General features: G+C 39.3%; 1 protein-coding gene across 2 annotated transcripts in view; it reads left to right on the top strand.

The window, feature by feature from the left end:
* LOC135101670 (uncharacterized) overlaps positions 1-10,714 on the top strand; it is a 44,968-nt gene extending 34,254 nt beyond the window's left edge. For both annotated transcript variants that reach the window (XM_064005992.1, XM_064005991.1), the window contains exons 7-9: positions 4,240-5,672; positions 5,834-5,908; positions 6,155-10,714. In XM_064005992.1, coding sequence (XP_063862062.1) covers positions 4,240-4,504 — 265 coding nt within the window. In that variant the 3' untranslated portion in view covers positions 4,505-5,672; positions 5,834-5,908; positions 6,155-10,714. The remainder of the gene's footprint in view (positions 1-4,239; positions 5,673-5,833; positions 5,909-6,154) is intronic.
* Positions 10,715-14,195: the final 3,481 nt, after the last annotated feature.

Raw genomic sequence — 14,195 nt, 5'->3', positions numbered from 1 at the left:
TTCACTGATAAACACACTACACCTTTGTATTATGAAAACAATGCCAATAAGTTTTCAGTGTGGTTTTTGCTGTCATGTATATAAAAACACTGTGACACTCAAAGGAAGAGAAATGTAAGTGTTTTTCTGACACTAAACCTTACTTTCAAAAGATTTAATGTTTAATGAAATAAGCATGCTTGATATTGACACTAAAAGGAGAGAAATATGATGCTGTTAGTGAGGGTGATAGATAATTATAGTGATAGTAAGAGTGAACGAGTAAGGGTGAGGGTGAAGAGTGACAAGTATTAGTGAGGGTGGGAATGAAGAGTGATAGATATCATAGTGAGAGTGAAGGTAGATATTTTAGTGAACTACCAGAAGTAGCTCTCCTTACTGGACTGTTCAAACACAAGCCAGATGAAATGTCATCAAGCCAAGCCCACCACTAGTACTGACTGTGTACAGTGTCCTAACACACACACACACACACACACACACACACACTATAAGCCTCTAGTTAGCATTGACACGCAGCAGACTGTTAAATAATGAAGCTCAGGTGACCACAAAACACACACACACACACACTCACACACACACATTCATTCATCTACCATTGTTCATAATAAAGGTGTTTCTTAGAGTGAGAAGTGAGCAGAGGCAGCAATGGGCCACCTGAGAAATCATATTAAAAGAGCTAGGAAAGGATTAGATATTGATAGGCAGACAGGCAGGGCAGTTAGTTGTGGGCTGAGCAACAGAGAGCATTGTTTATATCTGCTGGTAGTTACAATAATAACATTTGGGGCCAGTATTCTGAACCACTTTCTCTCTCTCTCTCTCTCTCTCTCTCTCTCTCTCTCTCTCTCTCTCTCTCTCTCTCTCTCTCTCTCTCTCTCTCTCTCTCTCTCTCTCTCTCACCATGACTATTTTCCAAGGGCACAAAGATGATTAGCTAAGTTGTCAAGTGTTTCTCTTGTTGTTGATGTAAAATCTTGTTAATCTCTCACTAAAAGTAATAAAAACAGTCTTGAAAACCCCGGTAGATTCACCATGACTATTTTCAAAGCCCACAGAGATGATTAGCTAGGTTCTCAAGAGTGTTTCTCCTGTTAATAATGTAGAAATCTTGTTAATCTGTCACTAGAACCTTAAAAACATTGTTAAAGTCTCATGCAACTTCAAGTAGAGCCTTTGAAAAGTAGTGGAGGTGCAGCACAGGAGTCTTTCAGAATATAGGCCTAGTTTGTGGTCCATCAGTGGTCCAGGGAGGGAGGGAGGGATTCGTTGATGGCAAGTTATCATATATACAGAGGTACAGTCCCATTATGAACAGACACTGATGCAAAATTGGTGCAATGTTGGCAATAGTCTCTGTCAAGGTGTTTGGATGTATGGATGTGGGTATTGGAACCTAAAGCATCAGGGATTGTGGTGTGGTATGTACAGGGTAGTGTTTGTGGTAGTGGTTGTAGTTGTGGAGTTAGCAGGCAAGGGAGGACTGAGTTAAGGTGTTGTGGAAGGTGTGAGGTGTATTGTATGGGAGAGGAAATGTTGATGTGAGCAGTTAGAGGGTCTGCTGTTACTGCTGCTGCTGTTAAACTTTATGTGTGGGACAGGCAGAAAACACTTACAGGTCTATACATCCTTCAGGACCACATGTGTACTAACATATACATACAAAACTGAATACATATCATACAAGGGTACATACAAGCTTTATACAAAGATACTGCACCAAGTATTATAACCTTCCTAACAACAGTAACATCACTCATCTCCTCAAGTGAAAGTCGGACTGGTCTTCTGGTATTGACCCTAAGTCTTTGACGTCCCCCATCAACTTTTTCTTCATTAACTTTTGCAACATTGACAGCCTTTCACCTATTTTTCCTCTCTCCTTTACTAAACTACTGTTCTCTCTCCTCTACTAACCTAACCTAACCTAACCTCCTGAAGTGAAAGTGAGATGCCTTGCCCTTTTGTGACTTGCTGACCACCACCACCACCACCACCAAATTTCACATAGGAAAACTATGCCCTTGTTATTGTTAGCCTTCAGTAAACACACACACACACACACACACACACACACACACACACAGACACACACACATGTACATTTTCAGTTTGTTGACTGCCTAAAGAATAAACCGTTTATTATTATTATTATTATTATTATTATTATTATTATTACACACACAGTTGCATAATAATTATATATTAAAAAAATATATTTCATTTTTTTCTTCATTGTTTGTTTGTTTGTTTATTTGTTTGTTTATTTGTTTTCATTCTTTCTCTTCGTTTTCCTTAAGAATTTTCATTTTGCTTTAAGAATAAATCAATAATAAATTGGAATTTTTTTTGTGTGTGTTCTCTCTCTCTCTCTCTCTCTCTCTCTCTCTCTCTCTCTCTCTCTCTCTCTCTCTCTCTCTCTCTCTCTCTCTGTGTTTGTGCGTGTAAATGAAAGAAAAAGAGAAAAAAAAAGAAATGTGGTTAAAAAAACAAAATTTTAAAAGAAAGGAAAAATTTTTAAAAGAAAGTGGGAAAAGTGAAAGTGGAAAAGAAAATTAAGAAAAGAACCATTTAAGTGAAAGTAGTAGTAGTAGTAGTAGTAGTAGTAGTAGTAGTAGTAGTAGTAGTAGCCGGATAAATTGTAATCTCCTCCTCCTCTTCCTTCTCCTCCTGTCTTTAATATTTCACAAACATGCACTAAGTTTATTATCACTCTCTCTCTCTCTCTCTCTCTCTCTCTCTCTCTCTCTCTCTCTCTCTCTCTCTCTCTCTCTCTCTCTCTCTCTCTCTCTCTCTCTCTCTCTCTCTCTCTCTCTCCTCCTCCTCCTCCTCCTCCTCCTCCTCCTCCTCCTCCTCCTCCTCCTCCTCCTCCTCCTCCTCCCCTCTATATATGAGAGTCCAAAATCGATAAATATACCCATAATTCTTTGTGTGTGTGTGTGTGTGTGTGTGTATGAGAGAGAGAGAGAGAGAGAGAGAGAGTCGTGATAATTTTAACAATATGTCAATAGGAAATAGGAGCACGAGGAGGAGGAGGAGGACGAGGAAGAGTAGGAGGAGGAGGAGGAGAAAAGGGAAGATTCGGGTATATTTTGGGGGAGGAGGAGGAAGAAGGTAGAAAGACAGTATTGAGGGGAACAAAATTAGCTGTTCCTCCTCCTCCTCCTCCTCCTCCTCCTCCTCCTCCTCCTCCTCCTCCTCCTCCTCCTCCTCCTCCTCCTCCTCCTCCTCCTCCTCCTGACCTCCTCCTTCACCCACAGAACATCAGCAGCACCTTTAAGTCCACCATCAACATCACACCTCAAAACACACCCAAACACACCCAAAATCCTTAAAATACACCAAGAAAAAGACACATAATTAATTAATGAACCTTTTACCTACTTTATTATTATTATTATTATTATTATTATTATTATTATTATTATTATTATTATTATTATTATTATTATTATAATTATTTTATGCTTTGAATCACATCATAAGGCTCTCACTCACTCTCACATACACACACGCACGCACACACACTCACCGTCACTTCCTCCCACAGCACTTATTCCATTACCACGACGCGATGCACAACAGGTGAAAAAAATCCTCAAAGAACGACAGAAGGAAGCCGAGGACTCCTTAGTGGCACACCTTCAAGTCTGCCTTCCCTCAGCTGTTCAACGTATTCATGGCCTTTGTGACTTTGGCAATCTTCCCTGCAGGCCTGGCGGGTATGTTTGGGGCTGGGAGATGCTGGGGAGAACTGGGAGGAGCTGGGAGGGGCTAGATGCTGGAGAGGAGTGGCTGAGATGAATTGGAAAGGGTTAGGATAGGTTGGGATGAATTTAGATAGGCTGAGATGTACTGGGAGAGGCTGGGATGGACTGGGAGAGGCTGCAATGAAGAAACATTTCAATATATTTCACCTTTCTTTCTCTTAACCCCTTGATCCTTATAAATATGTGTTGAATCCCCTCACTTAACAAGATATAAATCACTCAGCTCTCCCAGATTAGTGAGGCTTAATTTTCCCTCTAATATCCCTGCTCTCTCTCTCTCTCTCTCTCTCTCTCTCTCTCTCTCTCTCTCTCTCTCTCTCTCTCTCTCTCTCTCTCTCTCTCTCTCTCTCTCTCTCTCTCTCTCTCTCTCTCTCTCTCTCTCTCTCTCTCTCTCTCTCTCTCTCTCTCTCTCTCTCTCTCTCTCTCACAGGTCAAGCCACACACTCTCTCTCTCTCTCCCTCACAGGTCAAGGTATGGGAAGCATCACCCCTTCACCCCAGACACCCTCCCCACACCCCAGGCCCCACACACCCCTGGGGAGAGGCAGGAACACACCCCAAACAGCTGTCATGTCTCAAAATCAAATCAAAGGGAATTTTTGAAGACTTGGGGTTCAGACAGTGGTACCCCTGCTTCTCCCCCAACCCCACACCCCGGACGCCCCTCCATGCCACCCCGTGGACACCCTGGGGGAGGCTGTTGCACCCCATGCACCCCACACACCCCATGAATGCCGACAGTGCGTGCCCAGAGTTGCATCACAGCTTGAGATTAAGTCAAAACGCAAGCCTGGACCCAGTTGACTTCACACAGTCTTCTCAGCCCTCCCACAGCCTTTGACAGCCTCCCACAGTGCATCACAGCCTCCTACAGCATTGGATGCCAGAACACAGCACACCAATCCTTCCCACAGTGGCCAGAAACAGCACACAGCAAAATGGTTAACCAGAATGAACAGACACACGAACTGACACACATAGACACAGCGCCAAACGCCATAGAGCCAACGCACAGCATCCCACAGCAGCCAGGGGGACAGCACAGCATCACGGACTCCCCAGACACCCTCAGAACACCACAGCACACAGCACAGGATGAAATATTAAGCTTAGCCTTTGCATCACCTGTCATAAACAGCACTGGGGGAGATGACAGCACACAGTGGCACACAGCAGGGACCCAGGGACTAGTGAGGACTGAACAGCAAGCCACAGCATCACCACACCCTGTGGATGCTGTGAGGGAAGCAGGACGACCACACACAAGGCACAAGATTGAGAAACGGACAGAAAGAGGAACCATCAATTCGAAGGATCATTTTAAAACAAGACTCATAACTTCTGCTGCTACTTCTGCTGCTACTACTGCTACTATTACTGCGGCTACTGCTATAGGGGGTGCATCTGTGTCCTCCAGCAATATTTACCAGTGTATCGAGACTTAGACAAGACTTCACCATTAAACAAGATGAAAATCTCGGAACAGGGAAGGAGAAAAATAACTCGGAGAACGAGAAGGACAAGAGGAAGGCGCGACACTGACACACAAACGCACACACACACACAAAACGGAAGCCACTACAGGCTTTAGACCTCTCATGTGACTCTGGCAACAGTGATCCCAGTGTTACCAAACCCCTGTGTGACTCTAGGAGCGCGGACAGCTGGAAACAAGGGCTGGGGAGGCCGGGAGTGAGGTCAGGGGTCACAGGAGAGGGAAACAGTGCTCTTCCTCTTCCTCCTCGCTGCAGTTCAGGTCACCACAGCCTTGCCGCAGCCAGCCACACCCACCACGGGCCTCCACACACCCTCACGCAGCAGTGCCAAGGCTGGACACAGCACTGCACAGCCCAGAACAGTCTATGCCTAATTCTCTAGTCATTTATATTCAGAATTTAAGTAAGTTTGGTGGGTTGTGTCTATTTTTGTTATCATTATTATTATTATTATTATTATTATTATTATTATTATTATTATTATTATTATTATTATTATTATTATTACTCATTTCTAATATAATCTTTCCTCTCTCTCTACCACCACCACCACCATCACCACAGCCCCCCTTGTGAGGACAGCGACTACCACCACCACCACCACCAGCACAGCCAAGCAGATGCAGACACAGAAGAAAGGTTTGTAATAATAATAATAATAATGTTTAAAAATAATCAAATTGAAAATATTGAGATAAAAAGGAAGATTTCTCTCTCTCTCTCTCTCTCTCTCTCTCTCTCTCTCTCTCTCTCTCTCTCTCTCTCTCTCTCTCTCTCTCTCTCTCTCTCTCTCTCTCTCTCTCTCTCTCTCTCTCTCTCTCTCTCTCTCTCTCTCTCTCTCTCTCTCTCTCTCTCTCTCTCTCTCTCACTCCCTCTCTCCTGCAGATAAGATCACATGACCTCTCCCACACCCTTGACCTGACCATGTAACTGGCCAGGACCATACTGAGGCGATCTGAGAGTCTCCTAACTTCTCTGCCCCAACCCAGCGGCAGAAATAGCCCAAGAAGTAGCCCAAATGTAGCCTGCCATAAGAGATAGCCCAGTAGCTAAAAAAAATAGCCCAAAGATTAGGTTGCCCAAAAAATAGCCCAAAGAATGTGGTTTTTTATGTTTTATTTATTTAGTTTATTTATTTTAATTGTAAAGGAAGTTAAGAATTTTTTTTTTTTTTGTCAGTTCTCTAAGTCAAGAAAGGTGTGTGTGTGTGTCAGTCAGGCAGTCAGTCAGTCAGTCAGTCAGTCAGTCAGACAGACAGACAGACAGACAGACAGACAGACAGACAGACTTATGCCATTGAGAAAATGACATTAAGCTCTAGGCTATTAAAAGTAGATTTGATATTTGAGAGAGAGAGAGAGAGAGAGAGAGAGAGAGAGAGAGAGAGAGAGAGAGAGAGAGAGAGAGAGAGAGAGATAATAATTGTAGTATGTGTGTGTGAGAAACATGACTGGCTGCCCAGATCACCCTTTGAGGCAGCTGATTGGTTGACAACTTGGTGCTTGTATCTGATTGGTCACCATGACTTAGATGTGACACATGATTGGTTGGAATTACTACTGTTACTGTTATTTTTAAGTTCTGACTAAGTGTAATGGGAAATGTTGTGTTTCTGATAAGTTTTTGGTCATTTTCAAGTTTGGCTGAGTTCTGACTAAGTTCTGAATTTAAATGCATTTTTGTGAAGATTTTTAGTCTAGGAAAGTTTGGCTAATTTTTTTTTTTTGAAGTTCTGAGTGAAAATGTTGTGTTTCTGATAAGTTTTTAAGGTCATTTTCAAGTCTGGCCAAGTTCTGACTAAGTTCTGAATTAAAATATTGTGTTTTTGTGAAGATTTTTTATTAAGGAAAGTTTGGCTAATTTTTTTTAAGTTCTGAGTCAAAATGTGTTTCTGATAAGTTTTTTATGTTATTTTCAAGTTTGGCCAAGTTCTGACTAAGTTCTGAATTTAAATATTGTGTTTTTGTGAAGATTTTTTGGTCTAGGAAAGTTTGGCTAATTTTTTTTAAGTTCTGAGTCAAAATGTTGTGTTTCTGATAAGTTTTTTATGTTATTTTCAAGTTTGGCCAAGTTCTGACTAAGTTCTGAATTTAAATATTGTGTTTTTGTGAAGATTTTTTAAGGAAAGTTTGGCTATTTTTTTTTTAAGATCTGAGTCAAAAGGTTGTGTTTCTGATAAGTTTTTTATGTTATTTTCAAGTTTGGCCAAGTTCTGACTAAGTTCTGAATTTAAATATTGTGTTTTTGTGAAGATTTTTTTATTAAGGAAAGTTTGGCTAATTTTTTTTAAGTTCTGAGTCAAAATGTTGTGTTTCTGATAAGTTTTTTATGTTATTTTCAAGTTTGGCCAAGTTCTGACTAAGTTCTGAATTTAAATATTGTGTTTTTGTGAAGATTTTTTAAGGAAAGTTTGGCTATTTTTTTTTTAAGATCTGAGTCAAAAGGTTGTGTTTCTGATAAGTTTTTTATGTTATTTTCAAGTTTGGCCAAGTTCTGACTAAGTTCTGAATTTAAATATTGTGTTTTTGTGAAGATTTTTTTATTAAGGAAAGTTTGGCTAATTTTTTTTAAGTTCTGAGTCAAAATGTTGTGTTTCTGATAAGTTTTTAAGGTCATTTTCAAGTCTGGCCAAGTTCTGACTAAGTTCTGAATTAAAATATTGTGTTTTTGTGAAGATTTTTGGTCTAGGAAAGTTTGGCTAATTTTTTTTAAGTTCTGAGTCAAAAGGTTGTGTTTCTGATAAGTTTTTTATGTCATTTTCAAGTTTGGCCAAGTTCTGACTAAGTTCTTAATTTAAATATTGTGTTTTTGTGAAGATTTTTTATTAAGGAAAGTTTGGCTAATTTTTTTTTAAGATCTGAGTCAAAATGTTGTGTTTCTGATAAGTTTTTAAGGTCATTTTCAAGTCTGGCCAAGTTCTGACTAAGTTCTGAATTAAAATATTGTGTTTTTGTGAAGATTTTTGGTCTAGGAAAGTTTGGCTAATTTTTTTTAAGTTCTGAGTCAAAAGGTTGTGTTTCTGATAAGTTTTTTATGTCATTTTCAAGTTTGGCCAAGTTCTGACTAAGTTCTGAATTTAAATATTGTGTTTTTGTGAAGATTTTTTATTAAGGAAAGTTTGGCTAATTTTTTTTTAAGATCTGAGTCAAAATGTTGTGTTTCTGATAAGTTTTTAAGGTCATTTTCAAGTTTGGCCAAGTTCTAAGTTCTGAATTTAAATATTGTGTTTTTGTGAAGATTTTTGGTCTAGGAAAGTTTGGCTAATTTTTTTTAAGTTCTGAGTCAAAATGTTGTTTCTGATAAGTTTTTTATGTTATTTTCAAGTTTGGCCAAGTTCTGACTAAGTTCTGAATTAAAATATTGTGTTTTTGTGAAGATTTTTTATTAAGGAAAGTTTGGCTAATTTTTTTTTAAGTTCTGAGTCAAAATGTTGTGTTTCTGATAAGTTTTTAATGTTATTTTCAAGTTTGGCCAAGTTCTAAGTTATAATTGAAAGTATTGTGTTTTTGACAAGATTATAAGTGTGAAAGTTTGTGTTAAGTTCATTGCAGTGAAAGTTGATGTGTATACTTAAGTTATTCACTTATAGAAACTTATAAGGGCATAAAGGTTACATTGAAAAAATTAGAGGAATAAATGTTTACTTATTTTGTATTGTGAGAGAGAGAGAGAGAGAGAGAGAGAGAGGTCAGGTGCCTTCTAATGATAATGATGATGATGATAATAATAATAATAATAATAATAATAATAATAATAATAATAATAATAATTAGTATTCATACCAAAATATCCATCCATAGAAAATATTCATGTTTTTTTACTATTATTATTATTATTATTATTATTATTATTATTATTATTATTATTATTATTATTATTATTATTATTATTATTATTATTATTGCTGCTGCTACTACTACTACTACTACTACTACTACTACTACTACTACTACTACTACTACTACTACTACTACTACTACTACTACTACTACTACTACTACTACTACTACTACCACCACCAAACACCACCAATACACTACCACTACTACTACTACTACTACTACTACTACTACTACTACTACTATTTTTTCCATGCAATTAGGCATATTAGGATCATCATCATCAGTAGTAGCAGTAGTAGGCCTAGTCATTACACACACAATAATTCATAATAAACTTGTATATATATTTTTCTGCATATTTCAATTTCTTATTTTATTTATTCCAATGATTTTAAGCAATCTCTGTAGGTTCGTACACTCCATGTTTAGACCTATGTGTGTGTGTGTGTGTGTGTGTGTGTTAGGTGACCCAGCATGACCTCACTGTGACCTCTGCATTTTGAGTCAAGTCTGGTGAGAAATTGATGTACACTAGCATTGAAACCATTGGAGATTCAAATAAGCTAGGCAGTGTTGTGTTGTGTTCAGGGTGTTCGGCTAAGAATTAAAATTGTGTTTCAGATAAGCTGGCCAGTGTTGTGTTGTGTTCAGGGTGTTTGGCAAAGGAAAAACTGTATTTGGGATAAGGTGTGTGCATTTTTGGGTATTTGGTGTAGGGTAAACTGTTGTATTTTGGTAAACCAGCAGAATATTGGATAAAGTTGTGTTTGTGATGAAAGAAATTGTGTGTAGAATATTTAGGTGAAAGATAAGCAGTGTTTTTTAATTAGATACAGAAGTGGTGTGTGTGTTTTTTTGGTGTTTGGTAAAAGATGAACTGTTGTAATTGAAATGGTGTTGAGGATTGTGAAAATTTTGTTAAACTTATTTCATTGTATCTAATTCTTTTCTGTGGTCTTCCTCCTCCTCTTCTTTCTTTCTTTCTTTCTTTCTTGTGTTCCTTCCTCTTTCCCTTTCTTTTCTTTCTGGTGTTCTTTCTTCTTCCTCTTCTTTCTCTTGTCCTTTTCTTTTCTTGTTCCTTCTCCTCTTTCTCTTCTTCCTCTCTTCCTCTTCCTTCTGTCTTTTTGTTGTTTTGTTTTCCTTCTTCCTCTTCCTCTTCTTCCTTTGTTGTCTTGTCTCTTCTTCCTGTCTTCCTCTTTTAATTTACTGTTTTATGTTCCTCCTCCTCCTCCTCTTCCTCTCTTTCATTCTTCCCATCATCCTCTTCACTTCTTCATTCTTCCCCTGTCATCCTCTTCACTTCTATCTTCCTTTAATTCATATGTACCTCCTCCTCCTCATCATCATCTTTCTCTCTTCCCTGTCTTTTCCTCCTCATCTCCTCATCATCATCCTCTCTCTCTCTTCCCTGTGTGTTTTCCTCCTCATCATCCTCTTCCTCTCTTCCCTTTTTGTCTTTAAGTAAAATTCAGGTTTGTCTGTTATTATTATTATTATTATTATTATTGTCTTATCAAGTTAATATTTTGTTGTGTTATTTTATTATTACTACTTATTGTAACATTCTAAACTTTTCTATAAGGATTAAATTTTGATATATTGACTTAAAGTTTTTAATAATTATTTTTTGAGTCAGAAAGGAGAGAGAAAAATAATTGAATCTTAACCCTTTATTTTCTTAATGTCATAAACTTTTACAGAACATAGCATTTTCTTCCTCTGATGATGTCCGTCTGTCTGTGTGTGTGTGTGTACGTACTGCAGGGTGCTGGAGACACGCACAACCTGAGGAGACAGTGAGTGTTAAAATGGGCGGGGTGCAGGCCTATATTGGTGGAGGGGGCTGTGGTTGGTGACTGTGGGTAAGTCAACATACTGTGGGGGACATACTGTGGGGCTGTGGGCTGTGAGTGAGAGAGAGAGAGAGAGAGAGAGAGAGAGAGAGAGAGAGAGAGAGAGAGAGAGAGAGAGAGAGAGAGACTACTACTACATATTCTTTTCTCCCTTTCTCCTCGTCTTCCTTTCTCTTCCTCCATTCCATTCCTATACTCTCTCTCTCTCTCTCTCTCTCTCTCTCTCTCTCTCTCTCTCTCTCTCTCACAAAACACACACAGAGGAAGAAGAAGAAGAAAGATGGGCAAGAAAAACAATAAGAAAAAATAAAACAAAGAATCACACAAGCACACAATTACAAACATGCCCCTTCCCAGAACACCCCCATACCCCCCATCACCCCACACACCAAGTCAACCACCACCAGCGTGTACTCTCTCGTCCCCAAGTGTCAGATCCCACTCGAACTTGGCAGAGAGGTGGTCCTTGAAGTGCTGAGCCTTAAGGACCAAGGCAGGTTGGCGGAGTTGTCCTTGATGTTGGTGAAGAGAGCGTTGAGTGCAGAGGCAAGGAAGTTGTTGGACTACAATGTTGATGAATAGGTCTTCAGGGATCTGTGGGGAAGGAAAGGGTTAAGTTAACGTAATAGAGAGAGAGAGAGAGAGAGAGACAACTTTATATATAGAAAGACGAAAAATATAGTGTAGGACCAAGAGGAGCTTTGCACACAACTACAGCCCCTCCAGCAGCAGCACCTCTGCCTGGCACAGATGCTCCTCCACACACCTCCACTGGTCCCAGCCATCCCACACCTGTGCCACCAACAAGCTGACGAAGGCCACCTGGAGCTCTGCCACTAAGCTGTCCGGCCTGCAAGAGTAATCCGAATCACAATTTATTTAATACTGTACGTAATTGTGTGTGTGTTGCTACTGGTGTTACTAATGCTATTATGCTGGTGTTAAAAAATATACAATAATTACTACTACTATTACTACAATTAGAGAGAGAGAGAGAGAGAGAGAGAGAAGAAAAACAGACAAAGAGAGAGAGAAGATATTGAGAAGAAAAAGATAGAAAAGGAGAAAATAAATATATACTAAAAATTTCATAATAAAGAAAATAAGTACTACAACTACTACTACTACTACTACTACCACCATCACCACTACCTACCATACCAAACATTAACTTCAAACTGTAGGAAGAGTAAAGACTATATTCTGTCTTCACTAGCCCCCTCTCTGTAGGTTCTGGTGGGGGGCTGGGTGAAACAAAATATAGTCCCTTCCCTCGGCTTCATTTCTGGGAGCTGTGGGTGGGGGTTGCTGTGAAGTGGGTGAGGTAATGGGCTGGGGGTCTAATGGGTTTGTGGTGCTGTGTGGGGCTGTTTGTGAGGCTCCTGTGATGTTTGAGAGGCCTGTGGAAGCTGTGTTGCTGTTCTGGTGGTGTATGAAGGCTGTCAGGGGCTGTGGAGGGCTGTGAGGAGGTGGAGAAGCTGCTGTGTGTGTCTGTGTGTCTTGGGAAGATCTGAACCCAGGAGGTGGAGGGGCTGCTGTGTGTGTCTGCGTGTCTTGGAAGATCTGAACCCAGTGACAGGTATTAATTTTGCTGCCGAACAAACTCAACCTGGAAAATAAGGAGAGAATTAATGGTTGATAATAATAATAATAATAATAATAATAATAATAATAATAATAATAATAATAATAATAACAATAATAATAATAATAACTAATAATAATAATAATAATAATAATAATAATAATAATAATAATCTATCTGAATTAATGGCTGATAATATAGTAATAATAATCTGTCTGTCTGTCTATCACTATATCAAGCTGGTAATCCCACATGGGGAGGCTCAGTCAAGACGCACACACATACACACACACATGGTAGTAGTAGTAGTAGTAGTAGTAGATGATAGATTCTACTACTACTACCATCACTACTGCTCTCTCTCTCTCTCTCTCTCCTCTAAACCACTCGCTGACATTCCAAAAGTGTGGCGCCTTCCAGTGCCAGATGCCCCCTGCTGTGACATGCCTGCTGGGGAGGGTGTGTGGTTAGCTTAGGTTAGGTTAGGTTAGCATGGTTAAGTTAGACTAGGTTAGGTTAGGTTAGGTTAGCAAGGTTAGGTTAAGTTAGGCTAGGCTAGGTTAGGTTAGAGATGAAGTTAGGTTAGGTTAAGTTAGGTTAGCAAGGTTAGGTTAGGTCAGGTCAGGTCAAGTTAGGTTTTTGTTAATCCATGACTATCATTAGCAAAATATTATTCATATGAGAGAGAGAGAGAGAGAGAGAGAGAGACCTTGCCACCACAATGTTCACTGATACACTTCCTGCCACTTCAGACAAAATGGCTTTCCTCACCAACGTGTACTCCCGCAGGCCACATCAAGGACTACCAAACCCACTCATTGCAGAATAGTGTCACCATCTGGGCTCCACACACACAAACACACACAAACACACACCATTAATATATTAGGTACCACACAAAATATGGCTTTCAATGGACCTAATGGGGGTTAAGACACATTGTTTAAACACTTAACTATTAATTAAACACTAATGCTGTCAAATTGCTTAAATAACAGAAAACTATGGTGAATATTGCGATAGTGCCATGCAATTCTTCTTAACAAAAGTATCAGACACATCACATCAGTCCCTTTACTTAAAATACTTAAAATTCGACTCTGCAAACTTGAATAATAAGTAGATAAGTATTATACATTATCACAGGCAGGTAAGGTGACACAAGCATTAATATTTACCCACAATACATCCTACAAGTCATCCACAGCTTTCAACACACCCCTACCAAACAAGACCTGATATTCATTTCTTTCACCGTATATAAGAAAGTGGTTTAATCTCCCATCTTTTCAAATTAAGCCAGACTTTTCATCAGCAGGATCACCCATCACAAGTTTCCCATCCTATTCCTTACCCCAATCCTTCCCTGTTACCTAATATAACCCATACTCTCATATATAAAATGATAGAAGGGTGTTACGCCATGTTCGACCCGCCTACCTGTGGACAGCCAGACAGCCAGACAGACAGACAGACAGACACACATGTTAAATTATCTGGCGGCCTGGTATAGACAGACAGACATGCACATGTTAAATTATCTTGTAATATTAGACTGTGAGGATAAGAATGGCTACTGAGTCTATCTGTGGCCTGTACCCTAGACAAGTGTGTTACAGTCAGTATATCACTGTTTTCACCTCCAC

This window comes from Scylla paramamosain, chromosome 6 (assembly GCF_035594125.1).
Source record: "Scylla paramamosain isolate STU-SP2022 chromosome 6, ASM3559412v1, whole genome shotgun sequence".
In the NCBI taxonomy this organism is placed as follows: Eukaryota; Metazoa; Arthropoda; class Malacostraca; order Decapoda; family Portunidae; genus Scylla; species Scylla paramamosain.
This window is presented reverse-complemented; position numbering and strand designations above follow the sequence as displayed.